The sequence below is a fragment of the Phacochoerus africanus genome, chromosome 8 (genome assembly GCF_016906955.1).
Source record: "Phacochoerus africanus isolate WHEZ1 chromosome 8, ROS_Pafr_v1, whole genome shotgun sequence".
NCBI lineage: Eukaryota > Metazoa > Chordata > Mammalia > Artiodactyla > Suidae > Phacochoerus > Phacochoerus africanus.
In genome coordinates, this window is record NC_062551.1 from 27,656,843 (window position 1) to 27,669,919 (window position 13,077).

At 58.3% G+C, this 13,077-nt stretch overlaps 2 protein-coding genes across 6 annotated transcripts; both read left to right on the plus strand.

Moving 5' to 3' along the window:
- The first annotated feature begins 1,370 nt into the window (after window positions 1-1,370).
- On the plus strand, window positions 1,371-7,977 carry E2F4 (E2F transcription factor 4). Its single transcript, XM_047793989.1, has 10 exons — window positions 1,371-1,579; window positions 1,996-2,105; window positions 2,246-2,407; window positions 2,739-2,782; window positions 3,523-3,584; window positions 3,795-4,092; window positions 4,589-4,789; window positions 6,654-6,701; window positions 6,912-6,956; window positions 7,054-7,977. The coding sequence occupies exons 1-10, from the start codon at window positions 1,445-1,447 to the stop codon at window positions 7,167-7,169; spliced, it is 1,221 nt and encodes a 406-aa protein (XP_047649945.1). The 5' UTR covers window positions 1,371-1,444; the 3' UTR covers window positions 7,170-7,977.
- Window positions 7,978-8,136: 159 nt separating this feature from the next.
- Window positions 8,137-12,888, plus strand: ELMO3 (engulfment and cell motility 3). Of its 5 annotated transcripts, none has more exons than XM_047793970.1 (20): window positions 8,144-8,466; window positions 8,598-8,638; window positions 8,720-8,792; window positions 8,995-9,045; window positions 9,236-9,405; window positions 9,491-9,590; window positions 9,699-9,850; window positions 10,152-10,230; window positions 10,341-10,391; window positions 10,477-10,599; window positions 10,689-10,820; window positions 10,921-11,022; window positions 11,123-11,231; window positions 11,340-11,476; window positions 11,577-11,740; window positions 11,850-11,962; window positions 12,045-12,149; window positions 12,242-12,324; window positions 12,405-12,491; window positions 12,577-12,888. In XM_047793970.1, exons 1-20 carry the CDS (start codon window positions 8,389-8,391, stop codon window positions 12,787-12,789), a joined length of 2,163 nt encoding a protein of 720 aa, XP_047649926.1. In that variant the 5' UTR covers window positions 8,144-8,388; the 3' UTR covers window positions 12,790-12,888. The 5 variants fall into 5 exon arrangements, with proteins under 5 accessions (XP_047649929.1, XP_047649927.1, XP_047649926.1 ...); XM_047793972.1 differs by having other exon boundaries at window positions 8,372-8,466; window positions 8,598-8,627; XM_047793974.1 differs by lacking the exon at window positions 12,405-12,491 and having other exon boundaries at window positions 12,593-12,737.
- Window positions 12,889-13,077: the final 189 nt, after the last annotated feature.

The following is a 13,077-nucleotide window of genomic DNA, read 5'->3' on the forward strand; positions in this document are numbered from 1 at the left end:
GTAGTAACAATGTAGTGGACACTGGCTGCCACCCAAATCCACCCTTCAGGAAAGAGACTTGTTCACCTAGTTGTCAGGAAGGTAGGCTGCGGAGGTCTCACAGCTGAGTCTCTCCATCAGTGTTAGGGTATAAAGGCTGAGTACTTTGCCTTGGAACTTGCCTTTAGAAAGCTCACCCCAGTTTCAGATCTCCTATTAGGATAGGCCGAGTCTCCTATTCTAGCTATATTGCACTTTAATTCTCCTCTCAGCCCGATTCTGCCTGTCTTTCTCCATTACAGGTGTGGATACTCAAACTTCCTGCAGGCAGATCCCTTTCTCAAAGGCTGTTTCCAGAAGTACTTGACCTAAAATAAACAATGACAGTGTTAAAAATAACACAGTGAGGAATTCCCTAGCAGCTCAGTGGGTTAAAGATCTGGCCCTGTCACTGTTGTGGTTGTCACTGCTGTGCATGGGTTAGAGCCCTGGCCCTAGAACTTCTGCATGGCATGGGCGTGGCCAAATCAATAAATAACAAATTGAGGAGTTCCCCTTGTGGCTCAGTGGGTTAAGAACTTGACATAGTGTCCACAAGGATGCAGGTTCAATCCCTGGCCTTGCTCAGTGGGTTAAGGATCTGGTATTGCTGTGGCTGTGGTGTAGGCTGGCAGCTGTGGCTCAGATTCAACCCCTAGCCCTGAGAACTTCCATATGCCACAGGCACAGCTGAAAAACAAAAACAAAAACAAATTGATACTAGCAAACATAATTTGTCCACATGCCAGGAACTAAGTGCTTTACATATATTTACACATAGGTAAACATGTTTGCCTTCGTTGAAAAACGGTTATAACTCCATGGCATCCAAGCACTGCAATGTGGAGATGAGAGAAAGTTGAGGCTGGGTTCAGGGAAAGAGTGGTGATGGAGAGAAGTGGACAAGTTAGATGTATTTAGTGTTTGCTCTTTGGCAGGACGTGAAGCACAGGATTAGGGTGGGTGATCCAAACAGTGCGGCAGCCATTAGGAGCAGGTTTGGGAAAACACATTGGGTTCATCAGGCATCACGGGCTCCTTTCCTGAGATGGGGGTTGAGGCTAAATTAGTAGAGCAGGAGCAGGTTGGCTAGCAAGGAAGGTTCTGGTGACTCCCCCGTCTCTACTGCCAGGGCTGCCCAACGACTTCCTCCATATCCTTCTTCAAGACTCCACATCCTGGGAGGTCTCCCAGGATCCCGGGTTGATTTTCGTCCTCTTCGGCAGTTGGATATTTGTTGATGGTCCCCGAAATTTTTCGGCCGTTTCCGCATAGAGGAATTGCGTGGGATTCCCTGGGAGGGCGCGGGGCGGAAGCGGAAACAGCGACGCTGGCGCCGGCGGCCAGGCGGCCAGGAACGGAAGCGGAAGTGGCGGCGGCGCCGGCCTGGCCTGGCCTGGCTGAGGGGAGGCGGCGGGCGGGCGCGATGGCGGAGGCCGGGCCACAGGCGCCGCCGCCCCCAGGCACCCCAAGCCGGCACGAGAAGAGCTTGGGACTTCTCACTACCAAGTTCGTGTCGCTTCTGCAGGAAGCCAAGGACGGCGTGCTTGACCTCAAGCTGGTGCGGCCCGGGCCAAGGGGCGACAGGGGGGATAGTGGACCAGGCCTAGGCCGGTAGCGGGAACCCCCGAGGCGGGCCAGCTGAGCCATCAGAGCAGGCCGCCATACATGTGCTTCCTCACAGGAGGGAGGCGGGGAGCTGTTTCATTCATTCGGCCGAGGCCATTGGGTGTCAGCTATATGCCAGACTTGGGGCTGCAGGTTCTGGTCCTCGTGGCCCTCCCCGGCAGGTGTAGGGAGAGGAGCATCAGAACATCAGCTCAGGCTGCGCCAGGCCTCTTCCCGCCCCGCAGTCCTGAGCTGCTCTAGTGCCTGGGAGGAGGGTTAGAATCCAGATCACCCCCTTTCCAGACTACTCCAGACCAGGTCTCACCTGAGAGTGGGACTGAGCATTTCCCACTCTCTTTTGCCTGCCAGGCAGCTGACACCCTAGCTGTGCGCCAGAAGCGACGGATTTATGACATTACTAACGTGCTGGAAGGTATCGGGCTGATCGAGAAAAAATCCAAGAATAGCATCCAGTGGAAGTGAGTGGGGGCACCTGGGAGGGCAGTGAGACCTCCTACCCAAAAGTGTCAAGGGTGTGGGGTGGAGGGTTAGGAGAGAGCAGGGGCCATGGGACCCAGAGTTCCTGGCAGCCCCTCTCAGCTCCACTCCCTGGGCTCAGGGGTGTGGGGCCTGGCTGCAATACACGGGAAATTGCGGACAAGTTGATTGAGCTCAAGGCAGAGATCGAGGAGCTGCAGCAGCGGGAGCAAGAACTAGACCAACACAAGGTGTGGGTGCAGCAGAGCATCCGGAACGTCACAGAGGACGTGCAGAACAGCTGATATCCTCCTGGCGGTCCCTGCTCTGGGGGAGGGGGGGTGGGTGGGCAGGGAGCCCTCTAGTCCATTGGGTTTGCTCTGTGGTCCCCTAGGCCCCATCCCTCTTGGGAGGATGGTCCTTCAACTTCTGGTCAGGCCTCAGCCTCGGGCTCCCTCCTCAGAGCTTCTCCCCTACCAGTCATGGCCTGTGATCCCTTCTCATGTAGACCCCAGGCCTCAGGACTTTCCTTAAGGGCATGTTTGTCAGACCTCTCCGCAAGAGCTGGGTCTTCTCCGTGGTCTCTTATCTGTTGCCATAGGCAGGGCATCAGCTGTTCTCCTTAACCCCCACACCTTGGCCTACGTGACTCATGAGGACATCTGCAGATGCTTTGCTGGTGAGCAGAGCCTGGGTGGGGGGAGATGGGGGTGGCTGGGCTGAGCCACAGCCCTGAATAGTGCCCTTATTGCCCAAGGAGATTTTTGTCTCTTAAGTGGGTTTCTGGGGCCTGCCCAAAGAAGAATCAGACAGGGTAAGTCCTGGGTTTGAGGGCTGCTGGGACTCTGTGGAAGCTAACCACACTGAGAGGGCTCAAGAACCCTGGACTGGGTCCCTGGGTCAGCTTCCATCTACACTGTCCCCTACATTTGGCTTCTCAGGTGTGACAGAAGCACACAAGGGGAAATGTGCATATACACATGCATGCCTGTCTGCAGGGGACAAGGGTGCCCACTTCCAACCTAGAGTTAGTTTAGATGCATTGTAGTTACAGGAACTGTTCCTTCTCAGTCTTGCATCTTCCAGGCTGGTTCTGGGCAAGGGACATTGGCCTTGACTAGAATATCTCTGTGTAAGGAGCAACCCCATCATTCGAGTGAGATGCCCATGGCCAGAAATCCTTTGAGCATCCTTCAGATAGATGCTCGTGTCTGAACCCAGATTTTCTGGTTATTGACCTTTGGACTCTTAGGAGGAGAAAAGCTTTAGTTCTTTGCTCTCTCATGGTAGGGGGTGCGTGAAGCCTACTGTGCAGCCCCTCCAAGCCCATGATCTCCTTCCCTGCTTCAAGGGACAGGTACCCCCTTCTCAGCTCAGATTGAGCTGGTGGATCTTGACCCATCCTCCTTGTCATTCCAGGAGACACCCTCCTGGCCATCCGGGCCCCATCAGGCACCAGCCTGGAGGTGCCCATTCCAGAGGTGGGTGCTCAGCACAGTCAGGCGGGGTGGATTGAGGGCGGGTGCTGGCTGCGGAGCCCGATAAGTCCCGGGTGGGGTCGGTAGGGGGAGGCCTGGGGTTTGAGGTTATCTAGGAGAATGGCAGCCTGGGGTGGGAGAGGACACTGGCTCAGCAGGAGCCAAGCCTGCTTCCAGTTCCATCTTTCTTCCACCCCCCACCCCCACCTCCAGGGCCTCAATGGGCAGAAGAAGTACCAGATTCACCTGAAGAGTGTAAGTGGTCCCATCGAGGTGCTGCTGGTGAACAAGGAGGCATGGAGCTCACCACCCGTGGCGGTGCCTGTGCCGCCACCTGAAGATCTGCTCCAGAGCCCACCTGCTGTCTCTACCCCTCCCCCTCTGCCCAAGCCTGCCCTGGCCCAGCCCCAGGATGCCTCACGGCCAAGCAGTCCCCAGGTGACCACCCCAACCCCTTCCTCCGGCAGCACTGAGGCCCAGGGGGTGGCCGGTCCAGCAGCTGAGATCACAGGTGAGGCACATGGGTAGTTGGTGACAGGGTGATTTCTGGGGCCCTGGAGGCAATACCTCTGTGTGACAGAATGTCCTTCTAGATTGGAGGAGACTCTGGGGCAGGTTGTCTCTCCATGCCCTCACCCCGCGCACTGGCCTCTCCTCACTAGTGCTGTGGATGAACCCTTTATAACAGGAAAGTTCTGACTATGCGAAAGGGCATTAGTGCTGGCAGTTTCCCCCCAGATCTGCCAACGTCTCACATGACCTGGCAGCCCCTCTCGAAGTGTGATCACAGTGGCCATGTCCATGAGTCTCCTTCCTGCAGGACTCACACCTCTGTCTTCTTCAGTGAGATTTTGATGTTACTTTCCTGGGAGTGGTTGGCAGTGCCTAACTCTCCTTGGGCCCAGGAACCAGGGCTATAGTCATCTTGGCTGTGGGTTCTAGAACGGCCAGCTTCGATATCCTGCTTCCTGTTCCCAAGTGACTGGGTTTGGGGTGTGTGGTTGCAGTGAGTGGTGGCCCTGGAACTGATAGCAAGGACAGTGGTGAGCTGGGCTCCCTCCCACTGGGCCCGACAGCGCTGGATACCCGGCCGCTGCAGTCCTCTGCCCTGTTGGACAGCAGCAGCAGCAGCAGCAGCAGCAATAGCAGTTCATCCGGACCCAACCCTTCTACCTCCTTTGAGCCCATCAAGGCAGACCCCACAGGCGGTGAGTACTTGTCCCCTTGGGAGCAGGGAGAACTCAGCCTCAGACAGTCCTAGGTCAGAAACAGAACTGGGCCTGGAACGCAGCTCTCCTACCTCCTCAGCCAAAGCTGGCTGGCCCCACAGCCAACCCCCTGCCATCCACCAGAACTCTGCCAGCCAGAGCGCCCCTCTGCCCCCTTCCTGGGCTGACCCAGAACGCCCTGGCCCTCCCCAAGCCCTGTCTACCACCTCCAGGACTCAGGACAGCGTGAGCACTCTCCTGGGGAAAGGGCTGCAATGTGGCCTCAGGCCCCACAGGTGGGCAGTGTCTTTTTCAGAATGGGAATGCCATCTGCCTGGTGTCTCCTTTCCATCTTGTGACTTGAGTGCTTTTTCCAGGACTCATTCCCCTTAGGCCCACAAGCACCACTAAGTCTCCCTCATTAAATGACACAGTGTCCCCTGTGTCCCCCTCTCTTACCTTCCCTGTATCCTCTCTGTCTGGACTTCCTGAAAAAGTTATCTCTACTCTGTCCCATATCCGGGTCCCCCAGTCAGCTGGAGGATGCAGCAGTCAGGACCCCCACCCCCCCGCCACGCCAGTGCTGCTAGTCCTGACGGCCAGTGCTGGTGGGTTTCCGGGCTGATTTGCTCTGATGCTCTCTTGCTCTGTCTTGATGTGCCTTTTCTCCTTTGCCGTTTATGATGTCAGCTCTTGGTTCTTGGCTCCTAACTGGCTTCTTGTAACTTCTCTCTGGCATTCCTTTAAATCTGGCTTCTCAGAGTCCATCCCCCTGGAAGGCCCCAGTTCTGAGTAGATGGATTCCCAGCATCTGTGTATAGGTTTCTTGCCTAAACTTTACTTCCTGTGTCCACGTGCCTTCCCGTGCACAGCCGACAGGCACCTCATTCCCATGTGTGTTCAGCCGAAACTCGCTTTTCTTTTCCTTTTTTTTTTAATACTGATTTTTATTTTTTCCATTATAGCTGATTGGCAATGTTCTCTCAGTTTTCTACTGTGTAGCAAGGTGACCCAGTCACTCTTACATGTATACATTCTTTTTTCTCACATTGTCATGCTCCATCATAAGTGACCAGACATAGTTCCCAGTGCCATACAGCAGGATCTCATTGCTTATCCGTTCCAAAGGCAATAGTTTGCATCTGTTAACCCCAAATTCCCAGTCCATTCCACTCCCTCCCCCTCCCCCTTGGCAACCACAAGTCTGTTCTCCAAGTCCGTGAATTTCTTTTCTGTGGAAAAATTTCATTTGTACTGTTTATTAGATTCCACATATATGATATCGCATGGTATTTGTCTTTCTGACTTACTTCACTTAGTATGCATCTCTAGTTCCATCCATGTTGCTGCAAATGGTATTATTTTGTTCTTTTTTATGGCTGAGTAGTATTCCATTGTGTATAAGTACCATGTCTTCTTAATCCAATCATCTGTCGATGGACATTTGGGTTTCCATTCTGAAGAAGACACTGCCCACCTGTGTGGCCTGGGGTGTGGTCTCTGAGCCTGGCACCAAAGAGGTGCTTATTAGCCAGGTCAGGGTGGACAGGTTATCTTCCCTCAGACAGAGTGTCCTCCGTCAGCCAGGGTGTGCACACTGAGCCCAGAAAGGAGAGGATGTACTGCCTTTCAGCAGAACTGCAGAGTTGGAAGGGGCAGTGCCAGCTGCCTCCCCTGGGCCTTTGGCACCCTGGGCTCGGCACTGAGGAATTACAGTCTGGGGGGACCAGCTTGGCCTGGTGCAAGACCTATGTCTGAGCTGTGTGGAGCCCCCGGGTGGGTGGTGTGGGATCTGGGGAAGCGGGGGCTAGAGTGGGACCCGGCTGGCCCTCTGTGCTTTGAGAGTGGCTTTCTTGTCTTTCAGTCCTGGAACTCCCCAAAGAGCTGTCAGAAATCTTTGATCCCACGCGAGGTAGGGCTGTGTTCCTCCCTGGGGCTGGGGTGAGGGGTACAGCTCATTTGGGTCTTAGGGCTCTTTTCTTGCCCTTCTGAGGACCTTATGCTTGTGTTTGGTACTTGGGCAAAGGGTAACGTTCCTGATGGCTGGGTGGTCCCCTTCATGGGCTTTGGCGGGTGGAGAGGTGGGAGCCAGGATGTAACTGCACTCTCCCTCCACCCCCAGAGTGCATGAACTCAGAGCTCTTGGAGGAGCTGATGTCCTCAGAAGGTAGGTGCCCAGGAAGGTGGGGGTGAGTGTGGGCAGGGTTTGGGTGGCTGCTGAGTGGAATCTTGGCTCTGGGGCCTCAGCCTGTCCCTCTCCGCAGTGTTTGCACCCCTCCTCCGCCTTTCTCCACCCCCTGGAGACCACGATTACATCTACAACCTGGACGAGAGTGAAGGTGTCTGTGACCTCTTTGATGTGCCTGTTCTCAACCTCTGACTGACAAGGGCATGCCCTTTGTGGCTGGGACACAGACTGTCTGACCTGGGGGCTGCCTGGGGACCTCCCCGACCCCATCCCTACACAGCTTGAGAGCCACAGACTCCTGGCTTCCCCAGACTTCCCTCACTGCACAGTTCTGGCCACAAGTCCTACTCCTGCACCAACACCTGTACGGTGCTGGCAGAGCAGGGACAAGGGGCTTAGCCCACTCCACGTGGAGCCAAAGTGTTTGCCTCTCCTGTTTTGGAGCCTTTCCCTACCTAGTACCCTCCCTGGGCCCTCCCAGAGTTGAGGCTCAGCTGCCACCCAGTGGCACAGAACCGAGGACCCTCCATCACCCTCATAGGGCAGCTTGTCCAGCCCCACTGTCCGGTACCTGTCAGCCCCTGTCGCCTCCAGGAGGAAGCATGGGGTGGGGCTGGGTACTTGCCAGCACCACCCAGCCTCCTTCGCTTCTGCCCACACGCAGTCATACAGCTCTCCTGGTCCTCTCGTGTGCCCCCTTCTGCTGGGCCCCTGGCCCTGAGGACCTGTAGGTGGTGGTAGGGCTGCCAACAGGAAGGAGCGGAGAGCTCTAGCTGGGAATCTGGGCGAGTGAGTCCCTGAGGATTGGCCGAATCTCCGTCTGCCCCCAGCCACCCTCTTGTTTATTCATTTACCCTGTTAGAGCCATTTGCAGAGATTTAGAAAGATTTGCAGTAACAAATGGATTCCTATATAAAGATTATTTTTATACTTTTTGCAGCAAAAGGAAATTGTAATATTTGTACAGTGTCCAAGTGAATAAAGACCGTGCCTAAGGCTATCTCTGATCTGGTTCTTTCGGAGCCCCGCCCTGGGACTCTGCTGGATCGGGAGTGGGACTGGGCGGGTCACCCTTCTGGGAAAGGAGGCGTGGCTGTGCTGACAGCTCTCCCCACCCCCACCTGCCGCACCTTGGGGCGGGACGGGCCGCCTTGGCGGGGCGGGGCGGGGCCGGCGCCCTCCTACCCTCCTACCCCCGGACTCCAACCCGGAACTGGCCTCGGCTCTGGCTCCCTTGGGAAGGCCGCCGCGCCTTGTCAGGAGTAGGAGCCTGGGCTCTTAAGTGCGGGCCCCGGGAGCCAAGCCTCGGACCGAGGACCGCCTTCGTGCTCAGGGCACCCAGACCAGGTGTGCCCTCGGCCGGGAGGTTGCACATCTGGAAAGTACAGGGGGCCCCCACCTCGGCTAGACCATGGCACCCTCGCGGAATGTGGTGAAGATCGCCGTCCAGATGCGTGAGGCCATCCCGCAGCTCATCCAGCTGGACCAGGTCGCCGGGCCTGTCTGTCCAACCCCCCCCACCTAACTCCGGGGCGCCCCCATCCCCTCAAACAGCCCACTCCACCCCTCCCCCAGGCTCCTCCCCAACTCCTCCCCACTCCCGCCCGGTTCTCCTTGCAGGCGAAACCCCTGGCCGCTGTGCTGAAGGAGGTGTGCGAGGCGTGAGTGTGGGCCTGCGGGGCGGAGGGCGGGGGTGGGGAGGGGGCGCCCTTCCCGCCTCGCTGAGCCTCTGCTGCCTGCAGGTGGAACCTGCCTCACTCTGAGCGCTATGCCCTGCAATTTGCTGATGGGCACGGGAGATACATCACTGAGAACGTGAGTCCCCTCTCCTTCTCTGCCCCACATTCCACTCTGCGACCCCTTTTAACCCACCTGGCCCTGACTCCTCAGAATTATCGTCCTCCTATCTGGAACCTCCTCTTTCTTTTACTGACTCCCAAATCCTCCCTCCTCAACAACACTAATTAACCAATTCTCGGAGCCCTTCTTGACGTCTGTTTTCTGCCATCTTTTCCAGAACCGCATGGAGATCAAGAATGGCAGTATCCTATGCCTCAGCACAGCCCCAGTAATGCCCCTCCTGCCCCTGCCCCTCTGCTCTGCCCTTTTCTGCCCACCTACACCTCTGCCCTAGGTCTGGAGGCCCCAGCCCTGGCTCCAGCCCAGCAGTGCCCCACCTAGTGGACACCTGAGTTCCCCACATCCCCAGTTCCCACTCCTTCCCTCCTCACCTCTACTCTTGCTCCCGCCCCTGCCAGGACCTTGAGGCTGAGCGGCTTTTAGGTGGCCTGCAGAGTGAGAGTCCTGAAGGGCGCCGGGAAGCCCTGCGGCATCTCGTCGTGCTGGCCCCAGACATGACCTTTGCCCGGGAGGTCATCAGCCGTGATGGGCTTCAGAGAATAGGCACCATCATTGAGGATGGGGATGAGTGAGCCCAGGGCTGTGGTGGGTGGTGGACATGGTGGGGCTGGCGGTCCTGGTCTGGCCCTGCTCAGCCCCAGATGTCCCCTCAGCCTAGGGGAGTTGCTAGCCCTTGCACTGAGGGCCTTCTTGGAACTCATGGAGCATGGCGTGGTGTCCTGGGAGACGCTCAGCATCCCCTTTGTTAGGAAGGTGGGTGGGTTTTTCTAGAGGCAGCAGGTGGGAGTGGGGCAGTGGCATGGTGTCAGGGTCTGGCCATCCATGATGATGAGGTGGTGACAACTTTTGCTCCTCTTACAGGTGGTGTGCTATGTGAACATGAACCTAATGGATGCATCTGTGCAGCCCCTGGCCCTGGGGTTGCTAGAGAGTGTCACCTTGAGCAGCCCTGCCCTGGGCCAGCTGGTCAAGAGTGAGGTGCCACTGGATAGGCTGCTGGTGCACCTACAGGTGTAAGTGTCTGGAAGTGGGGTACAGATGAGGGGAGCAGGGCTGGACCCTGGATGGCCAGCTGAGGCCTCTTTTTTGGTGGGGGTGGGTACCTGAAGCATATGGACGTTCCCAGACCAGGGATTGAATCCAAGCTGCAGCTATACCCCATGCCACAGCTGCTGCAGTGCTGGATCCTTTAACCCACTGCACCAGCCTGGGGGTGGAAACTGTGCCTCCGCAGCAACCCAAGCTGCTGCCGTTGGATTCTTAACCCACTGAGCCACAGGGGGAACTCCTAGCTGAGCCCTCTTCTTGTTCCAGGATGAACCAGCAGCTGCAAACCAAGGCCATGGCGCTACTGACAGCTTTGCTGCAGGGAGCCAGCCCTGCTGAACGTAAGGTGGGTGTTCATCCAGCGGCTGCTAGTGGCTCTGTGCTCCACAGCTGGCCTCCAGGATGGGTGCTCATGGTGGAGCTTAATCACCTGAAACCCCTTCCCACCCACCTTAGCACATGCTTGACTACCTGTGGCAGAGAAACCTTCGCCAGTTCATCTACAAGGTAGGAAGGACCAGGCCAGGCAGACCCTTGCCCACTCCTCTCTCCGTGGACCCACACTCACACCTGTGGACTGGCTCTCCTCCAGAACATCATCCACAGCGCAACGCCACTGGGCGACGAGATGGCTCACCACCTGTACGTACTGCAGGCCCTTACACTGGGGCTGCTGGAGCCGCGCATGCGGACACCACTGGACCCCTACAGCCAGGTGGGTGCCTTTGGGGTGCACAGGGCTGGGGATGGCTGGAGCTTGGCCCTGAATGTTCAGTCTTAACACCCCTCCCACAATGACCCCAGGAGCAGCGGGAGCAGCTGCAGGCCTTGCGCCAGGCTGCCTTTGAGCCGGAGGGGGAGTCCCTGGGCTCCGGGCTGAGTGCCGACCGTCGCCGTTCCCTCTGTGCCCGCGAGTTCCGCAAACTGGGCTTCTCGGTGAGTGACCCCTACACAGCTCCCTTCCCCGGCCTCGAGCGGGGCTGGTGTTGTTCCAGAGGGCCAGGGGCCCTCCTGAGCTGCCTGTCCCCCTTCCCAGAACAGCAACCCCGCGCAGGACCTGGAACGGGTGCCCCCTGGCCTGCTGGCCCTGGACAACATGCTCTACTTCTCCAGACACGCACCCAGTGCCTACAGCCGGGTCAGTGATGGGCTGCGGGGCAAAATAGCAGGACGCCCCCAGGGCCAGGTCTCCATGGGCTTCGTCGTGACTCCCCCCATCCTGTGCTCCCACCACCCAGTTTGTGCTGGAGAACAGCAGCCGTGAGGACAAGCACGAGTGTCCCTTTGCTCGGAGCAGCATCCAGCTGACGGTGCTGCTGTGTGAGCTGCTCCGTGTTGGGGAGCCCTGTGAGTAGCACCGGGCACAGCGTGTCCAGGAACGGGGGACGGAAGGGCAGAGAGGGCCAGGGGCGGCACACACTTTCTCCCTGAGCCCCTCCTGCCCCCCCGCTCCAGGCTCCGAAACAGCCCAGGACTTTTCACCTATGTTCTTCGGCCAAGACCAGAGCTTCCATGAGCTCTTCTGTGTGAGCATCCAGCTGCTGAATAAGACCTGGAAGGAGATGCGGGCCACTCAGGAGGACTTTGACAAGGTGTGTGGGGCGGGAGCAGGGAGACCTGGGCCAGGCCAGGGGCCTGTTGGGTGCTGGGGCTCAGACCTCAGGCCCTGAGCTATCTTGGGGTGTACCCCAGGTCATGCAGGTGGTGCGGGAACAGCTGGCCCGCACCCTGGCCCTGAAGCCCAGCTCCCTGGAGCTCTTCCGAACCAAGGTGAATGCCCTCACCTACGGGGAGGTGCTACGGCTGCGGCAGACGGAGAGGCTGCACCAGGAAGGCACGCTGGCCCCTCCCATTCTGTGAGTCGGTGGGGATGGGTCCCAGTCCCAGCGCCCTCCTTGCCTTCCGTGCTGCCCCACAGACCCCCACCGGGTCGGTCCTGGTCAGCGAGTCCCCTCCCCCACCCAGGGAGCTGCGGGAGAAGCTGAAGCCAGAGCTCATGGGCCTGATCCGCCAACAGCGTTTGCTCCGCCTCTGCGAGGGGACCCTCTTCCGCAAGATCAGCAGCCGGAGGCGCCAGGGTCATTGCGTGGGCAGCGGGGGTAGAGGGCGGCTGGATTGGGGTCAGGGAGCGTCCCTCTCACCACTTCTTTGTGCCCACAGACAAGCTGTGGTTCTGCTGCCTGTCCCCCAACCACAAGGTGCTGCAGTACGGGGATGTGGAGGAGGGTGCCGGCCCACCCGCTGCCGAGAGCCTGCCCGAGCAGCGTAAGGAGGGCAGGGTGGGCGGCAGACACCAGCCCGCCCCACGCCCCGGGCCGCCTCAGGTCCCCGGGGTCAGTCTAGCCTTCTTCCCACAGTCCCTGTGGCCGACATCAGGGCGCTACTGACAGGCAAAGACTGCCCCCACGTCCGGGAGAAGGGCTCAGGGAAGCAGAACAAGGTTTGTGCTGTGGAGACCAGGGGCCCCTCCTGCCCGCACTGCCCCCCCGCTCAGGGCTCCTGGCTCCCTTGCTTCCCCAGGACGTCTGTGAGTTAGCTTTCTCGGTCAGCTATGACCACGGGGAGGAAGAGGCCTACCTCAACTTCGTCGCCCCATCCAAACGGGAGGTGAGTGTCTGGACAGGCTGGGCAGACCGGGCAGATGGGCAAGGGGAGAGACGGGCAGGCCCTCACAGAGCCGGCCTGTCCCCAGTTCCATTTGTGGACAGACGGGCTGAGCGCCCTGCTGGGCAGTCCCATGGGCAGTGAGCAGACACGGCTGGACCTGGAGCAGCTGCTGACCATGGAGACCAAGTTGCGGTTGTTGGAGCTGGAGAACGTGCCCATCCCTGAGCAGCCACCCCCCATCCCCCCGCCCCCCACCAACTTCAACTTCTGCTATGACTGCAGCATCGCTGAACCTTGACAGTGAAGTTGGCCAAGAGTCACAAAAGGTGGAGGGAGAGAAGCACAGGCTTCCTGACGAGCAGAGGCTGCCGCAGAAATAAAGTCTGCTTGGCTCTTGGATATGTGTCGAGCCAGCTCTGAACGTTGTAGGCCAAGCCTGCCTTCACACATAGCTGGCAAATGAGATGTGGACATCAGGCCAGGGCCACAGCGCAGGGCCATAAACCTGGGCCCCTCCAGTTGGGGGGCCTAGTGTCTGAAGGAGCATGGGGAAAAGGTTGGCCCTGTTAGCTTTCTCCAAGAGGAG

Bases quoted from the DNA above. Each gene is read 5' to 3' on its own strand.
- ELMO3 (XM_047793970.1), top strand. From the start codon at position 8,389: ATGGCACCCTCGCGGAATGTGGTGAAGATCGCCGTCCAGATGCGTGAG. The intron at 8,467-8,597 runs GTCGCCGGGCCT...TTCTCCTTGCAG, and splicing joins AGCTCATCCAGCTGGACCAG to GCGAAACCCCTGGCCGCTGT. The intron at 12,325-12,404 runs GTTTGTGCTGTG...TTGCTTCCCCAG, and splicing joins GCTCAGGGAAGCAGAACAAG to GACGTCTGTGAGTTAGCTTT.
- E2F4 (XM_047793989.1), top strand. From the start codon at position 1,445: ATGGCGGAGGCCGGGCCACAGGCGCCGCCGCCCCCAGGCACCCCAAGC. The intron at 2,106-2,245 runs GTGAGTGGGGGC...CCCTGGGCTCAG, and splicing joins AAGAATAGCATCCAGTGGAA to GGGTGTGGGGCCTGGCTGCA. The intron at 4,790-6,653 runs GTGAGTACTTGT...CTTGTCTTTCAG, and splicing joins CAAGGCAGACCCCACAGGCG to TCCTGGAACTCCCCAAAGAG.